The sequence below is a fragment of the Castor canadensis genome, chromosome 4 (genome assembly GCF_047511655.1).
Source record: "Castor canadensis chromosome 4, mCasCan1.hap1v2, whole genome shotgun sequence".
In the NCBI taxonomy this organism is placed as follows: Eukaryota; Metazoa; Chordata; class Mammalia; order Rodentia; family Castoridae; genus Castor; species Castor canadensis.
In genome coordinates, this window is record NC_133389.1 from 122173998 (window position 1) to 122189088 (window position 15091).

The window sequence follows — 15091 nt, forward strand, 5'->3', positions numbered from 1 at the left end:
GACACTGTAGCAACAAGGCTGAAGATAAGTAATTGGCGACCCCCACCACAAGTAAAAGCCTAAACAGAAGTTAGGGAGGGCTAGGAGTATGGCTCAGTGGTACAGCTGCTTCCTAGTGTGCATGAGGCTCCCGATTCAATCCCTAGCACTATAAAAAAAAAAAAAAAGTTAACAAAAACTAGTAAGTAATAATAAAATACTCCTCCCAATAATACCCCTGCTGCTTAAAACTTTCTGAGAAGTAGCTTACAGAGTCAAAGCGGACACCATCTCGCCATGTTCCCTTGAAGGAAACATTTCTTGTACATACAAATTCTATCATACCTCATAAAGGTCAGCTTTCATATTTTTGACCTTCCCTTTCTTCTAAGTAGCTCCAAAAGCCAAGGGAATATTTAGTTTTAAGAACTATATCCAGGTGAAAATAATTTCCTTTCCAACTTGAATGACTGAAGGGACTATAACCTGTACACAGTAGTGAAAAAGTGCCTGAGTAACTTGTACCTATCCTAGTGACTGGTCTGCAGTATCTCCCTGTCCTGTCTGACTACTTAAGCACATGCATCCGCACACACTGCCTCTATGATCTGTTTCTAGTGGGCTTCAAAGCCTTCAGAAAGTCCTGCAGCTTCCATGAAAGCAATCAGGAAGACTGCTGCCGAGGAGCTGGGAGCTTCATCATCTCTCAGCCTGAGGGCGTCACTCTTTAAACAACCCGGGAGTATTTATTTTAGTGAAGGTAAACAATCTAGCCCCATCTTGACTTACACCAAAAACATTACTATTCATAAGTTCATCCTAATGACCTTAAATTGAAGCTACACAAACACTTCCGCTACCCCACTTCAGTCACCAAACTACCCAGGAAAAATGCCATATAAAAAATATTTCCACAGCTCTTGTTGAAGGTCAGGCACTGGGCTTGGGACTCCAGAAACTTGAAAGGGCATTTGCTAGGAAAAAATTTTCAAAGGATTACAGAATACAACATTCTCTGTTACAGCTCCCGTCACTTGAGCGACACTACACGTGAGAAAGTACAAACTGTTCTCGAACTGCCCAAAACTGAGCCCCCTTTATCTCCTCATGCAGATTTTTTTTCCACCCGTCATTAATTCCTTCTCCTAACAAGAGAACCTCTCCAAACAGGTTACTGAGCATGAATGCGTATTAAGGTACTGACTTACAAACTGGATGTTTTATTTATTTTGTGATCCATACCTCAGGCTAAACCATTAATCCTTTAATCACTCAAATATCAAAATATCTGGGGTTTGTTGTTTGTTTGTTTTGCTATGCTGGGGAACACATCCCTAGCCCTGAGAAATGTTTCTAACTTAAGGGAAAAATAAGAAACTATTATTCGAATTCATGATAACTAACTAAAGTTAATGCAGGTATTATTTTTCCTAAGTAGGGTTAATTTCAGAAATTCTTTGTCATTTCATCAAAAACAAAACTAGTCAGTACTCTCTTGGTAACATAAAAGAAGATAAACTGAAGGGATTCTGACTACCCAATCAACCCCTGAACTCTCAAGTCTTTTTTTTTTTTAAAGGAAATATAACATTTTGGTGCTTCTGAACACAATAGATTTCATTTGAGAGGAATCTCTGCGTTTATGGGATCATAAGAACATTTCCAAAATGAACTAAATAAGCAAGATAAAAACTCGCATTTTAAAACTATTTCCCCAACTCAACAGGGATACTTGTCTTACAACACACAAAAAAGAAAAGTTTTCTCCTGAAAATATGAATTGACTAACTTTCAAATGCTGACAGGGTAAAAACAAAAGATGTTTATGCACCTCAGGTTTGTAATGTCTGTGTCCTTCCAAGTCAGTGGCAATGCCTAGGCATGTTCTTACAAGGTGGCCTCATGCTACTTGGGCCATTGTCGTATTTAGCCAGTCTTCAAACATTTCTGAGAAATTATGATCAAACTTTTTTCAACAAAGACATAGTCTGAATTTGCATTATGCAAGACAGCATCACCAGCCACAACTGGCTACTGAATACCTTGAAATGTGGCCAAGGACTGTACCTTACTTCTTCAATTTTACCTGATTTAAATTTAAGTAACCACAAGTGGTTAGTGGCTACTATCCTGGGCTAGCCATCCTCTGGAATGCTGTTGTCACCACTCTGATGGTTATAATGTATCACCCTGGCAAAGGCACCTGACTCTAGTGTAGAAACTTGGTCCAACTCATAATCCTGAAATACCTCTATTTCAGGTACTTTCTTCACCCAACACCTTGCCGTTCCTCATCCCTACTTTGCAACACATATGGCCCCCTCCACTGACAGGTTATAACCAAAGACTAAACATATAACCTATTGCAAGAGACCAGGCAAAAGATGATGGCTGAAATGAATATATAAACTGGAACAACCATGCCCTAATGAACAAAAATCATTTAACAACTCTAAAGATTTTTATTATGATTTCTACATGGTAAAGATGTTCTCAGATACATATTTACTAAAATGGTACTTGATAAATTCTTGCTTGCTTATTTCTTTATTTATTTATTTGTATCAGGCCCTCACACAAGCTATGCATGCACTTTACCACTTTACCACTGAGTTACATCTTCAGTTAATAAATCCTTGTTAAGAACTTTTTTTTTTTTTTTTTGCAGTGCTAGGGACAGAACCCAGGGCCTTGCACATGCTAGGCAAGTGCTCTAGCTTGAATTACATCCCCAGCCCCAAACTAGTAATATTTCTAACTTCTTCCTTTCTACCAACAAGGAAACCGTATGATCTAAGTAGAAGAAAAGACTGACTAGGTTGAAATTATGAACCTAGGCGTCTAAGGACTTTGGGGCCACAGACAAGGCACTTCAACTTTCACTCTTATTAGAGTCTTCCGTTACAAAAACAAAGGTGCTAGAATGGGTTTTCTCTTCAATCTCTTCCAAAGCTGAATTTCTTTATGTTCCCTACATGCTCATGCCACGCTCACCTGGGAACTGACTTACAAAAGCCAGTACTGACCTGCCATTCCTTCCCCCTAGGAAACCTCCTCCTGCTCTTCTGCTTTGAGTCACCCTATAATTAAACAAAGGGAGATCTTGACAATGCCAGAGAAGGAGGGAAGGGAAGAGAGAGGGAGAGAGGAAAGGAGAGAGGGAAAAAGGAAAGGGCAGATGATTCTAATTAAAATCTAAGCAATACAAGATAGATGAACAAGCACCAATCTAGACAATGTAGTCCTTTTTCAATCACTGAACTAAGAAGGGCAGAAAAGAAAACAACTGGAATGACCCTTATTACAAACCGATGTTTCTAGTTCAAAACAAAATCATGACTTCTTTTAGGACTTCAACCATCAACAAAGTGGTTATGAGACATTTCAAACTGTCTCAAGACACTGGTTTCCAAAATATTCCCCAAATGAAGATCCTTTACATAGCAGAAAGTCACTTGTCTGTACTTTCTATACAGTTTTTCTAACAATAGTTTCAACAGCAACTAAAGGTTGGAAACCTAAAACCCCATAAGCATCTCCAAAATTTATATTTTTTGGAGAAATTTATATTTTTACCAAAGGAAGAACTACATGAGCACCCCTAATTCTAGGCTTCTAAGAGTTATACAAAATGTCACTTAACAGAGAAGTTTGAAATAAAATTGGAGATACAATGAATGTTGAGGTCTCTATTAAGTTCCATCTTAAAAATGATGTTTTCCTATACATCAAAATAAAAAGTCAATTTAAAAGATCAGTTTATCTATTCTTCCTCCACTGTCTAAGATATTCTTAAAGCTAAGCCAGGCTTTACTCTGACATAAGTGTCTGGTGAGTAAGAAAACACTTGAAATACTTCAGCATTTATTCACATTGGATTCCAAGGTGTATCTAAATTAATTCTAGAAATAAAGCCTTGCCAAGCCATTTTCTAAGAGACTACTATTTCTCTTCTGCTTTCTAAAATGTCTTTTTAATTAATAGATTGAATTCTTCTCTAGAACCAAAAACTTGACCAATGAAGGGCCAACTTGGAAAAACAAACACTTGAATCATTTCAACCGTATTGGAGTTGTTTTGGTCTAATTTAAACAAATCTGTCCTGGAGGAAAATGTAAAACCTCACATGTTGATATGGGGATTCTTTCCCAAAAGATACTCTATAACATCTAACAATTACTGGATTGGTTTCCACTTAAAAACAAAAAACAGTTCTATGGTCTTGGCATACCACTCCCATCCTATCATTCTCAGTCCCTTATAATTTATAAAAATACAACTCCTGCCATCATAATAACCTGTGAAAGTCCCCTATTCTGTAATTCTGCTACTGTGTTTCAGCTGTGTCCCTGACATTCTCCAACAGTCCTGAATTCTACACAGCAAGAGGCCCCACAGCTTGTATGTGTGGGTTATATATACACATGTGAACAGCAAGAGAGACCACTGTTACCCTTAAGAAAGGCAGTTCTAGGGCTTCTGAGGACAGCAGTGTAGACTAACCTGCCCTATCCTATAATGTCTAAGGAAAGGATGCTTGAACTGTGGCAGGCAGCTCCAAGTCCCTCAATCTGCAGAAGCTACCTCTCAGTCTTACAATTCAGGAGAGCCAGGTCTCCCTCTACCTGCTCCAAGACACAGACAGGTGGAAGCACTCAAAGTGCTTACTCTTGATCTTCAGGATTAATGAGCTAATTTCTACAGAGCCCTTTAAGCTGATTGGTCCAAATGCAACTGAGAAAGTGCATCATTAACCATAGCCAAGATCAAATCCTCAGGACCCAAGCAGGCAAACTTTTAGATATCAGGCAATATTCTTCTTCCATAAGGGGTGGGCAGGAGAATTTACACCCCCAGAACTCGGACCGTTATCCAGAAAACAATGACCAAATACATAACATGGAGGTGAAAGATTTTATGCTCAAGGACACATTATAGTATAGGGCCAGTCTGGATAGACAGGAAACAACTTGCTCAAGTGTAAGGACAACCAGGACGTAAAAGACTCAACAGGATCAGACAAGGAGAGGGAGAAACTCTAGGAGCAGAGACTGTTTCTGTGAAGAGAAATCCCTTATTCTGGATTGTGAAAGGGAGCCCAGAACAAAATGATGGTTATATGGGTGTACTCAGTACATGAATATACATTTACATGTGTCCATTTCTCAACATGTATACTATACCTCAATAGAGTAAGACGCAAAATGGGGAAGCAGAGCTCTCTGTCACGTAGACGAGAGGAAGGGAGATAAGAGTGGTGTTCCAAGCAGAGGAAAAGTTGCCCAGCCCAGGCTAGGGAGGAATGAAGCATTTCAGCAATTGCACAAAGATCCCAGTGGCTAGAAGTTCCGTCCTTAGGATGGAAATGACAAGACATGGCTAGAAAGGGAGGAAAGATTCAACACCCAAGAGGCCTTAGACACTATGCTTGCATGAGTCTTAGGGATGGATAGCTGCTAAAGGGCTTGAAGCCTGGAAATAACACAATAAAGATTTCAGTGTAGCAGTACCACTTTGGTAGCAATGCATACTACAGCTGCAAATATGAATGGAGACAAGGAATGAAGAGTAAGAAATTACTAAAATATTCCTTATAACAACTAATAAGAGAATGAACTAAATCAGTAGGGCCAAAATGGAGAGTTGGGGACAGGTCAAAGAAGGCATCAAGGATGCAAAACATTTAGGACCTGACTACCAACTAAAGGTGGCAGCCTGGTGAAAATGGAAAAATGTAGGATGGTCAGAGTGTTTTGCAACTGAGGGTTCTGAAGAAGATGGAGAATGCAGAAGCAGCAGAATTGAGACCGAGGTGAGAGTGGATAGACAATGAGTCTAACTGTGAAGTTCTGCTGAAACACCTAAACTAACATATATAAAAGGTAATCCAAATGGGACTGGGAGTGTGGCTCAGTGGCAGAGGGCTTGCCCAGCATTAGTGAGACCCTGGTTTCCATCCAACACTGCAAAAAGAAAAAACGGTAATCCAAATATGGATGGAGATGTGGCTTTTGGAACTGAGACAGGCAAGGAAGTAGACGGAAGTACATATAAGAGAGGGACACACATAGAAGCCTAAGCCAGAGCCATACCAGGAGAAATGAAGGACATCAGAGACAGTGTGAAATCCTGCAGAGAGGGGAAGACTGACAAGGGCTGCAGAGCCCACTGGTTCTGGCCACAGAAAGAATGCAGGGCTTTAGACAAACCAAATTAGGTTTCTTGGAGAGGGCTGAAGCCAGATTGCAGGGCGTTGAAGTGAGTGAGAGAGAGGTTCCTTGAAACAGCTTAGCTGTGAACAGAAGGAAAGAGATAAGGGAGTAGCCAGAGGAGGAAGGAGCAGGAAGAGTGTTTTGTTTGTTTTCTTTTGCTTTTTAAGAAAGATAAGAGAGTGCTGGGAGGTGTAGCTCAGAAGTATAGCATTTGTCTAGCATGCATGAGACCCTGGGTTCATCCATGGCACCACAAAAATAAATAAATAAATAAATAAATAAGAGAGAGACTTGAGAACATTTTTAAGCTAAGAGAAGGGAAGAGGTGAGCAATGGAGATGACTTTATCTAAAACAAAGGCCCCTGTCCTCTCACTCACTAGGACACACGGTGAATATTTCTTTTAGTCAGCAGCATTTCCTGCCAGCATGGCAGCCTCCAGGGTGAACTCAGAGGTGGAAGAAAAGTGCAGTTTTAGCAGGCTGCTCTCAGAGCACTTCCATAATGGGCTGCTCCTCCCAAGCAACCTTCCCACAGTATGCTCTCACCACTTGTCAGAGGGCCATTTGGCACCTAAACCCCTGAACTGTCCAAGCCTCAGGAGCTCCACAGGTCTCTCCCGCTTGCTCCACAAGGCAGCTGTGGTTGGCACTGTGAGGAGCAAGAAGCAGCCAGCCCCACCTGAGCCTCTGGCTCCCCTTGTGAGCCACCTTCCAGCTGCTCACCGGAAGAAGATGTGGAGGCAACCTCTCCCTCCCTCTCCCCCTTCCTTTCTGGCAGAAACCAGGCAGAAACCAGGCAGAGAAACTCTTCAAGCCACTTCAAAGTCTTGCCAAGGACAGGGCTGTGTTCTCTCCTGATAACTTGAATCTGATTAGCAAATGGAGTTTACAGTAAGTTATGGCTAAGACTAATTGCGAATGTGCCCTGTGCCAAGCACTATTCTAAGTGCTTTACATTCTCCGGATCATCACAAACCTATTTTTATCATCTCCATGCTACCAATGAGGAAACTGAGTGCAGGCACATCAAGTAATTTGCTCAAGGTCACAAATATCTGTACCATTGCCATGGCAAGACATGAAACAGACCAGGCCTTCTGACTCCAGAGCCAGCAATGCTACAGTTTATTTTCAAGCACCATCCAAAAATATAGTGCACAACAAACATAAAAGTCAGGGAAAAATACACATTATTGGTCACAAATTAAATACATCCGACAAAGCAAGGAGTGCAGTTACTCTCTTCCCTAAGTTTTTTTTTTACCTTGAGACCTTTTTCCCACCAACCAATTTAAATAGCACATTTAAAACAGCACTTCTATTGTGAACATAACAAATGCCACTGAACTGCACACTTAAAAAAACAGTAAAGGACTAGGAGTTTAGCTGAATGGTAGAACACTTACCTAGCATGCAGGAGGCTCTGGGATCCATCCCCAGCACCACAAAGAAAAAAAATTAAAATGGTAAATTTTTATTATGTATATTAAAAGCCCTGTCTTCAGACAAGTATCCCCTTTATTACAGAGCTGCCTGCTCTTTTAACACTTGGCCACAGGCTTTGTGACCTGGGCTGATAAAAGCCTCACATGACAGAAATAAACAAAAACACTCAGGAGTGCTAGCATTCTAGGAACCAGGTTGGTTTTGGTGACTGAGATGGCAAATTGTTACTTTCAGGTCACCCTAAATGACCACCCAGGACAAAACTGAAGCAACACTGAGAAATCAAGTGCAAAAGACTACAGAAAGAAGGGCTAGGGGTGTGGCTCAAGTAGTTGAGCACCTGCCTAGCAAGTGGGAGGCCCTGAGTTCAAAATCCCCAGTAAAAGGGGAGGAAAAAAAAAAAAACTCTGAAGAAAATCAAACATTCAGAGACGTCACCTTCTGTCTTCTTAGTATTTGTCAGAGGAAAAAGATAACAGCACTGCTAGGACTGCCTGATTCAAATACAGAAACGGATACTGCAAAGACCGGAAACCTTTCAAGAAGTTCACAAAGGTTGTTCCATTCTACTACAGATGCCCATGTCAGCATGTACACGAGTCACCTTTTATTCTTTGTTTAAAAAGTCAAGGTGATATTACCGATACAACCAACAAATAAACTCACTTTTCAGCTTGTGTAGCTCGAAGCCCTTTATGTTTCTAAAGAAGAGGGGTGAGGTGAGAGGACTGGGGAGAAACAAAGATCAGTGAGGCTGAAGACCATAATAAACACCTCAGAGATTCTCCAAAGAGCAGTCGCTTGTATAGGAGACAGAAAGATCTGAAATGTACTGTAAAGACGTTAGCTGAAAGGAAACTGACAATTTCACACAGTTTAACCCCTTTTGAGTATGTAGCGCTCTCCAACAGACTTCACATCATTTATAGGTCAGGCGTGAACTTGCAAACCAGATTACTCCTAAGAGCATTACAATTTCTCCATCGCTCTCTTATAGCACAACAATGCAACAAAGAGAAAACTTTACTTTTACACTTGGAAAATCCTGTTTATTTTTCTAAAACAGAAGAAGTCAAGTAACTGAAGGTGCTCTGTTTGGATTCTAGTAAACCTATTCTCTCCTAATCCTAGGGCGCCATCCCCTACCCAGGAAGAAAGGAAGAAAAAGTGCTGGGCGCTCTGGGGCCACGCTGCAAAGTGTAGGCACCAAGCCTCCCCTGGCTTTCTGCTCAGGCACATCCAAGCCTCCTGCTGGTCACTGCTTACACTGCTGGAGTGGGTCATATGACACCTACTGTATGGCAGGGACAGGCAAAGGCTGTCAAGTGGCATTCATGTTAAGACTGGTTCAGTGTTTGAACTACTAACTTCTTCCATGTAATGTTTAAGCAAAAGTGTTTAAACACAAGTTCACCCATAATCTCTCAACTAGCACTGAACAACAAATGGAAATGGGTTTGGAATGCCCTATAAGCCCTTGCAAAACCCCATTCCAACAATTTTACTTTTCAACAGCAGAGCTTCCTCAAAGGCCAGCTACTTTACTTAGGAGAAAAAAAACTAGATAAATTTAAAATGTAGAAAAGCCCTCTCACAACATGAATGTGTAAAAATTAGGGTAGAATAAACAGGTGCACCTGCTTGCAAAGTCCTTGTGTAATTTTTTTTCATTAAGTTGACCAAGCACAATTAATAATGTTGTTAAATGTAAAGCAAAAGAACCTTGTAATTAATCTCACTTAAACTAAAAGACTTTGTTCCCAAAAGTGGTCAACTCAAAATATTGTTTACAAAATGAAAAACTTGCATTTTAACTGTAATAATTAATAAAATCAGTATAAAAGTTGATAATGTGTAAATTCTGGTCCTGACCCTAGGGAAAACTGTATACACAGCCCAGGTTACACCAATCAACTCTTGGGCCTACCTCTACTGTCAGGGACAGGAGGATAGATACAACCTAGAGGAGGTCACTGCTGGACAGACTGTGAAGACAGCAATGGAAATAATTAAGCACCTTAAAAACTCTTACTCAGGCTTCAAAACCTAGCTCAAATATGACCTTATCTGAGGAATACCCCCACTTCCTTGTCTCTCCTAGTACTCACTCATCACATTCTATGGAATCCTTTACCAGTCTCCTAACTCATGAAATCCTGAGGACATGGGCCATTGTTTATTAATCTCTCCACTGCTAGCACCTAGCACAATGCTTGGGGCATAGTAGGCCTATTGAGCAAATAAACATTTCAGGGTTACATGCTATAGGATCCACAAAGAAAAGCAGAAGCAGCCACCCTTTGCCCAAGTTGAAGCAGCAGGCTTTTCAGAAGATAGTCACCCTGGCCTTGGAAGCTGAATGAGACTCACCACACAAGAAAAGACATTAGGGCTGGGGGTATAGCTCAGTGGTAGAGAAGTGCTTGGCATGCATGCCCTGGGTTCAATCCTCAGCACCAAAAAGGAAAAAAGGGCCTTTAGACAAGGGAAGAGGCTGCAAAGGTGAAAAACCAGAGGTGCCACAGGTCAGGAGGAGACTCTGGATACAGGCACTGTAAGAATACAGGAGAAGGCACACAGGTTGAAGGCAAAGCGGTTCAAGAGGTTTCATTAAGGACTGTAGGCTTTGAGAGGCCCGGTAAGTTACTGAATCCAGGCAGTGACATGAAGATTCACCCCTCAAGAATCTTTAGCTTAAAGTTATGAAACCTCTGGGTAGTCAAGATCGTTCTCTACAGAGGCCTACAAGGGTAATCTGGAGCTTCTATAGCCCAGGTTACCGTCCAGCTCCCCATTTTCTCATGTACATATGTACAGGAAGCATATACATGTATGTACCTGTTTCATTCACAGAGAAGTAGGTGACAAAAGCTCTTTTAAATATTTAATGAAATTCTTTTAATTGCTAAATTTTTCTGAAGAGGTGAGTGAAGAATTTAAATTTTAAAGTGAAAGGAAAAAAAATATTTAAGCTACATATCCTGAATGCCTTTTTCATCCCGGTCTTTAAGTACCAAGATTATAGGACAGCAACATCCCATCCCAGCATCAACAAGGTTGGAGGCTTCGCTGAGTGACAGGACTCTCAAGCGAGAATAGGGAAGGTTCTAAGTGAGGTGACACCCTAAATCTCCTCCCATCAGTGCTTGGCCCAGGGAAAAGTAACGCCGGCTTCTTGCCATTCGACGTTGCCAGGTATTTAAAAATGTAAGGGAACGTGATATCTGTGAGCCAACTAGAAGGCACCAAAAGGCAGGCGGCGGACCTCCAATAGCCTCGGGTTTCAGCCCAGCAGATCGACCTGGGATGGGCAGCGCCGGCCATTCAGGGCAGGAGAACAGGGTGTCGCTGTCCGGGCGGCGGGGCAGGGCGCAGGCGGCGCGCCGGGCACCGAGGGAGGCGGTACCCACCCGGGCGCGCCGCGGCGCAGAGAGCCGGGCTGCTGGGCGGGCGTGGAGCGGCTGTCAAGGAGGCAGCCGGGCATCCTCCTGGGCCTCGGAGGCTTCTGCGCCGCTGCCGGGCTACCGGCGGAGAGAGGGTCACCATGTAGGCAGAGGGTGCGGCTGCGCCCGCAGAGTCCCCTAGGAAGCGCGGGGTGCGGCGCGGGGGCGCAGGAAGCCCAGGGCGGCGCCCCCGCATCCCCACCCCACCCCACCCCACCCAGGCCTTCTGCCCGCGTGGCCACCGGCCACGGGCTGCGTCCGCGGCGCGCGGGGGAAGGGAGATGCGGCGGCGTTGCCGGTCCCCGCTCCGGCGCCCCGCGGATCCGGGAGATAAAAGTTTGCAGCATGCGGCTGCAGTGCGAGTCACATCCGCCGCGCCGCCTCCTGCAGCACCAGCGCTCGAAGGACGAACAAATAAATGTAGAAAAAAGAAAGTGGGGGAGCCGGTAGGCCCCGGAGCCCGCCGCCCGGCATCCCGCGCCCCTCCCGCCCAGCCCGGCTCGGCGCCCGCCGCACTGACCGATAACCTCCTGCAGCTCGTACGCGTCCCTGCAGATGGGCCAGCCGACCGCCTGCGCTGCCGGGGCCGGGGCCGGGGCCGCCGCCGGGGCCGGGGCCGGCGCTGCTGTCGCGGCCGCCGGGGCCGCTGCCGCCGGGGCCGCTGCCGCTGTCACCGGGGCCGCCTGCTGGGGAAGCTGGACGTGCACGGGCGAGCCGCTCAGCTCCGCCATGATGCTGCCTGCCGGAGGAGGAGAGCGGGAGGACGCGCCGGCCGGCCGACGACCTTCCACTTGAAACTTCCCTGGCCTCGCCGCCGACACCGCTCGGCCGGCGCACGCCCTCCCCGCCCGCCGCCGCCGCCGCCGAAGCCAGCCACGAGGGGAGGGAGCGAGGAGGCCGAGCCGGGCGGAGGGAGGAGGCTGCGCCGGCGGAGGCGGGGACGGGAGGAGGCGGCGGCCGCCGCGCTCGCCGCTCGCCGCGCGCCCCGAACCTCGCGCGCGCCGCGCTCCGCCGCGATTGCCGGGGAACCGCCGCCCCTCCCGCCCGGCGCGCGGCCGCGAGAGTGTCCACCGCGCGGGGCCCGCGGCTCCGGGTGCGCTCGCGGCCCGGCCGTAGTCACGACCCCTGCCTCCGTCCGCCGGCGGCCCAGACAATCAGGCTCTCCGCTAGGCGTCCCCTGGGACCCCGAGGGCGGGGTCGTTGAACGGCTGCCAGGTCTCAGCCTCCCGAGTCTCCTGAGCTCCCGAGAACCTGAGGTCCATGTACAAGTTAGCGTCCGTTTGTAGGACGCCAGTTAAAAAATAACCCAAGTTGTAACTTTCCGGCGCCCTACCTGCCAGTATCCCTTTCCCACCTTGCCTAATCTAATCGCAGCCCTTCTACTTTTTCTTAGTGAAGGAAACCTGACTCCTAAAACCCCTGGGTGTTCACACACTTTCTTCATTTGTTCAAAGGCGTTGGGATCCCAGGGAGGTGATGTGAGGGGCTATGAAGTTAGAGCGAAATGTAGGGAAGAAGCTGGAGATGTAGCTCGGTGGGTAGAGCACTTGCCTAGACCAGACATCAGAAGTTTTTTTTTAACAACATAAAGAATTCACGGAGGTATAAATAAGCTGCACCGAAAAGTCGTAATTAATTGCTGTTTTTATCACCCCTCCCCCTGCAAATTACCTCATCCTTAAAATTACTGTGGTAAAACCTTACATCTTCCTAATTATAGGTGTCATATTTAATATTGAATGTTCACTCTGTTCCTTCACAGAGGTGACCAAGGTTACTTCATTCCTGTCTTGAGCTGAAATGATGCAGTGAACCAATGGTCATAATTGGTCATTTGGCCAAGATTAGACTGTCTAGTTCTCATGATGATCACAATTGAAGAAACAAGAAAGAATAAGGAGTGTGTAATAAAAACTGCACTGACTTTATGCACAAAGATATCCTTAAAGTTTGTGAAAGATAATTCAGAGGAAAACTCAGAAATTTAATAGAAAAGCCAGTTTTCTAATCAAAACACTGATTTAAAATAATAAGTATATGTAATCTCTTAGAGCATTATGGAACAGTTGAGATAAAGCAACTACCAGGCCCTAGTGTTTGAACTAAAAGGTATGCTGACCTAAGTGGACATCCTTTCATACACATTGGCTGGGGGAATGGGAGAGGAACAGTTCATTTTAATGTCTGTCAAGAAACAACCCATAAACAAATTCTAGTCCTCTGATGAACAGTGTTGCTCCTCATACCAAGCCACACCTGTTCACCTCTTCAAGAGCTGCCCCCATCCTACCCCAAAAACTTTTAAGGACTGACTTTAAGGGAAAAGAAAAATGATTAAATGAACATGACTTCTATTTCGTCATGCGAATTTACACTTTGACTTTCAAACCATGAAGTGAGATTATGAAGGCCAGGGAAGTTCTTGGGTGGAGACCAGTATTACTTGAATCAAACACAGATCACTTGGTTTCCCACAAAGAACAACTGTTCCCTAGTACAGATATCTGTCCCCAGCTGACCACTTTCCAAATGACTACCAGGATGACAACTGCCAGGACTCCTCGTGTAGTAATCACCACCTAAAGGAGAAAGGCTTCAGTGCTATTGAATTTAGGATTAGGTTTCAACATAAGAATTGAGGGGGATACAAGCATTCCAACCATAGCACAGGGGAACAGACTTCTGCATCAAAGAGAAGTATCTGCCACAGAATAATGCTGAGGCTGAAAAACTGACACATCATAAGGCAAGCTAAAAAAAAATTAGACCCTTATTTTTAATTTCTATATTTAAAGTCTCAGCATGAATATATCCTTTATGTATTGAAATAAATCTTTGAAATATAAAAGACACTCCCCATCTTTTGATTTAAATTTAGTAATGGATTTTCAGGGAAAATTGGGTATCAGTTGAATACTTCTTAAATATAGTGACAAGTTTTAAGTACTACTTCAGTCAATTGTTTATGGAAACATTAACTTACAAATCAAATCTAATGTTTTTATACAACTTAAAAATATTAATGCTCCATTCTTCATAAATAAACCTGATGCCAAAGCCACTGAGAGTAGCCTTCTTCTAACTGAGTTATTGGTGGAAGGGATGGGTCTGCCCTGAGTCATTGATGACTCTTGCAAGTCATCAACCTGGTAGCCATTTGTAAAGCAATCAGCTGGGGACAGATATCTGGTCTGTGAGTAGGGAACAGCTATTCTTTGTGGGAAACTGAGTGATCTGTGTTTGATTCAAATCTGTGATATTGGTCTCACCAGCATCATGGTTTCCTACCATGTCCCAAAAACTTCCCTGGCCTTCATAATCCCACTTTGTGGTTTAAAAGTCAAAGTGTAAATTCATGTGACAACACAGGAGTCATATTCATTTAACCGTCTTTATTTTCCCTTAAAAACAGACCTTTAAGTTCTTTGGGGTAGAATGGGAACAGCTCTTGAAGAGGAGAATAGGTATGGCTTGATATAAAGAGCTCCCCTCTTCATGAGATTAGTGCCTTCATAAGATATCTGAGGAGGGCACACACCTGTAATCTCAACACTTGGGAGGCTAAGGCAGGAGGATCTCCAGTTGGAGGCAGCCTGAGATACATAGTGAGATACTGTCAGAGAGAGAGAGAGAAAACTGAGGAGTACTGAGGATGTGGCACAATGTTAAAGTAAGATTATGCAGAGCTCTGGTTCCATCCCCAACGCCACACGAAAAAAAAAAATCCTCAAAGCACTCTCTCTGTGGTGGGAATCAAACCCAGGGCCTCTTGCTTTATACTCTCTACAACTGGGCTACCCTCCCCAGCCTGATGAGAGGTAATTTGTTCATCCCTTCATCCAAGTGAGGATATGGCTACAAGGCATTAGCTATAAAGCAGAAATCAGGTCTCTACCAGACACCCAATTTTCTGGCACCTGGATTTTGAATTTTCCAGCCACCAAAATGTGAGGAATAAATTTCTATTGTTATAAGCTACCCAATCTAAGGTATTTTGTTACAGCAGCCT

At 44.2% G+C, this 15091-nt stretch overlaps 1 protein-coding gene across 4 annotated transcripts in view; it reads right to left on the reverse strand.

The window, feature by feature from the left end:
• Positions 1-11944, reverse strand: part of Stk39 (serine/threonine kinase 39) — a 290768-nt gene extending 278824 nt beyond the window's left edge. The window contains exon 1 of one of the 4 annotated variants that reach the window (XM_074071025.1): positions 11603-11944. In XM_074071025.1, coding sequence (XP_073927126.1) covers positions 11603-11813 — 211 coding nt within the window. In that variant the 5' untranslated portion in view covers positions 11814-11944. Of the gene's footprint in view, positions 1-7599; positions 7643-11602 lie in introns of those variants that run through there. The other 3 variants (XM_074071024.1, XM_074071032.1, XM_074071027.1) reach the window with 3 other exon arrangements.
• Positions 11945-15091: the final 3147 nt, after the last annotated feature.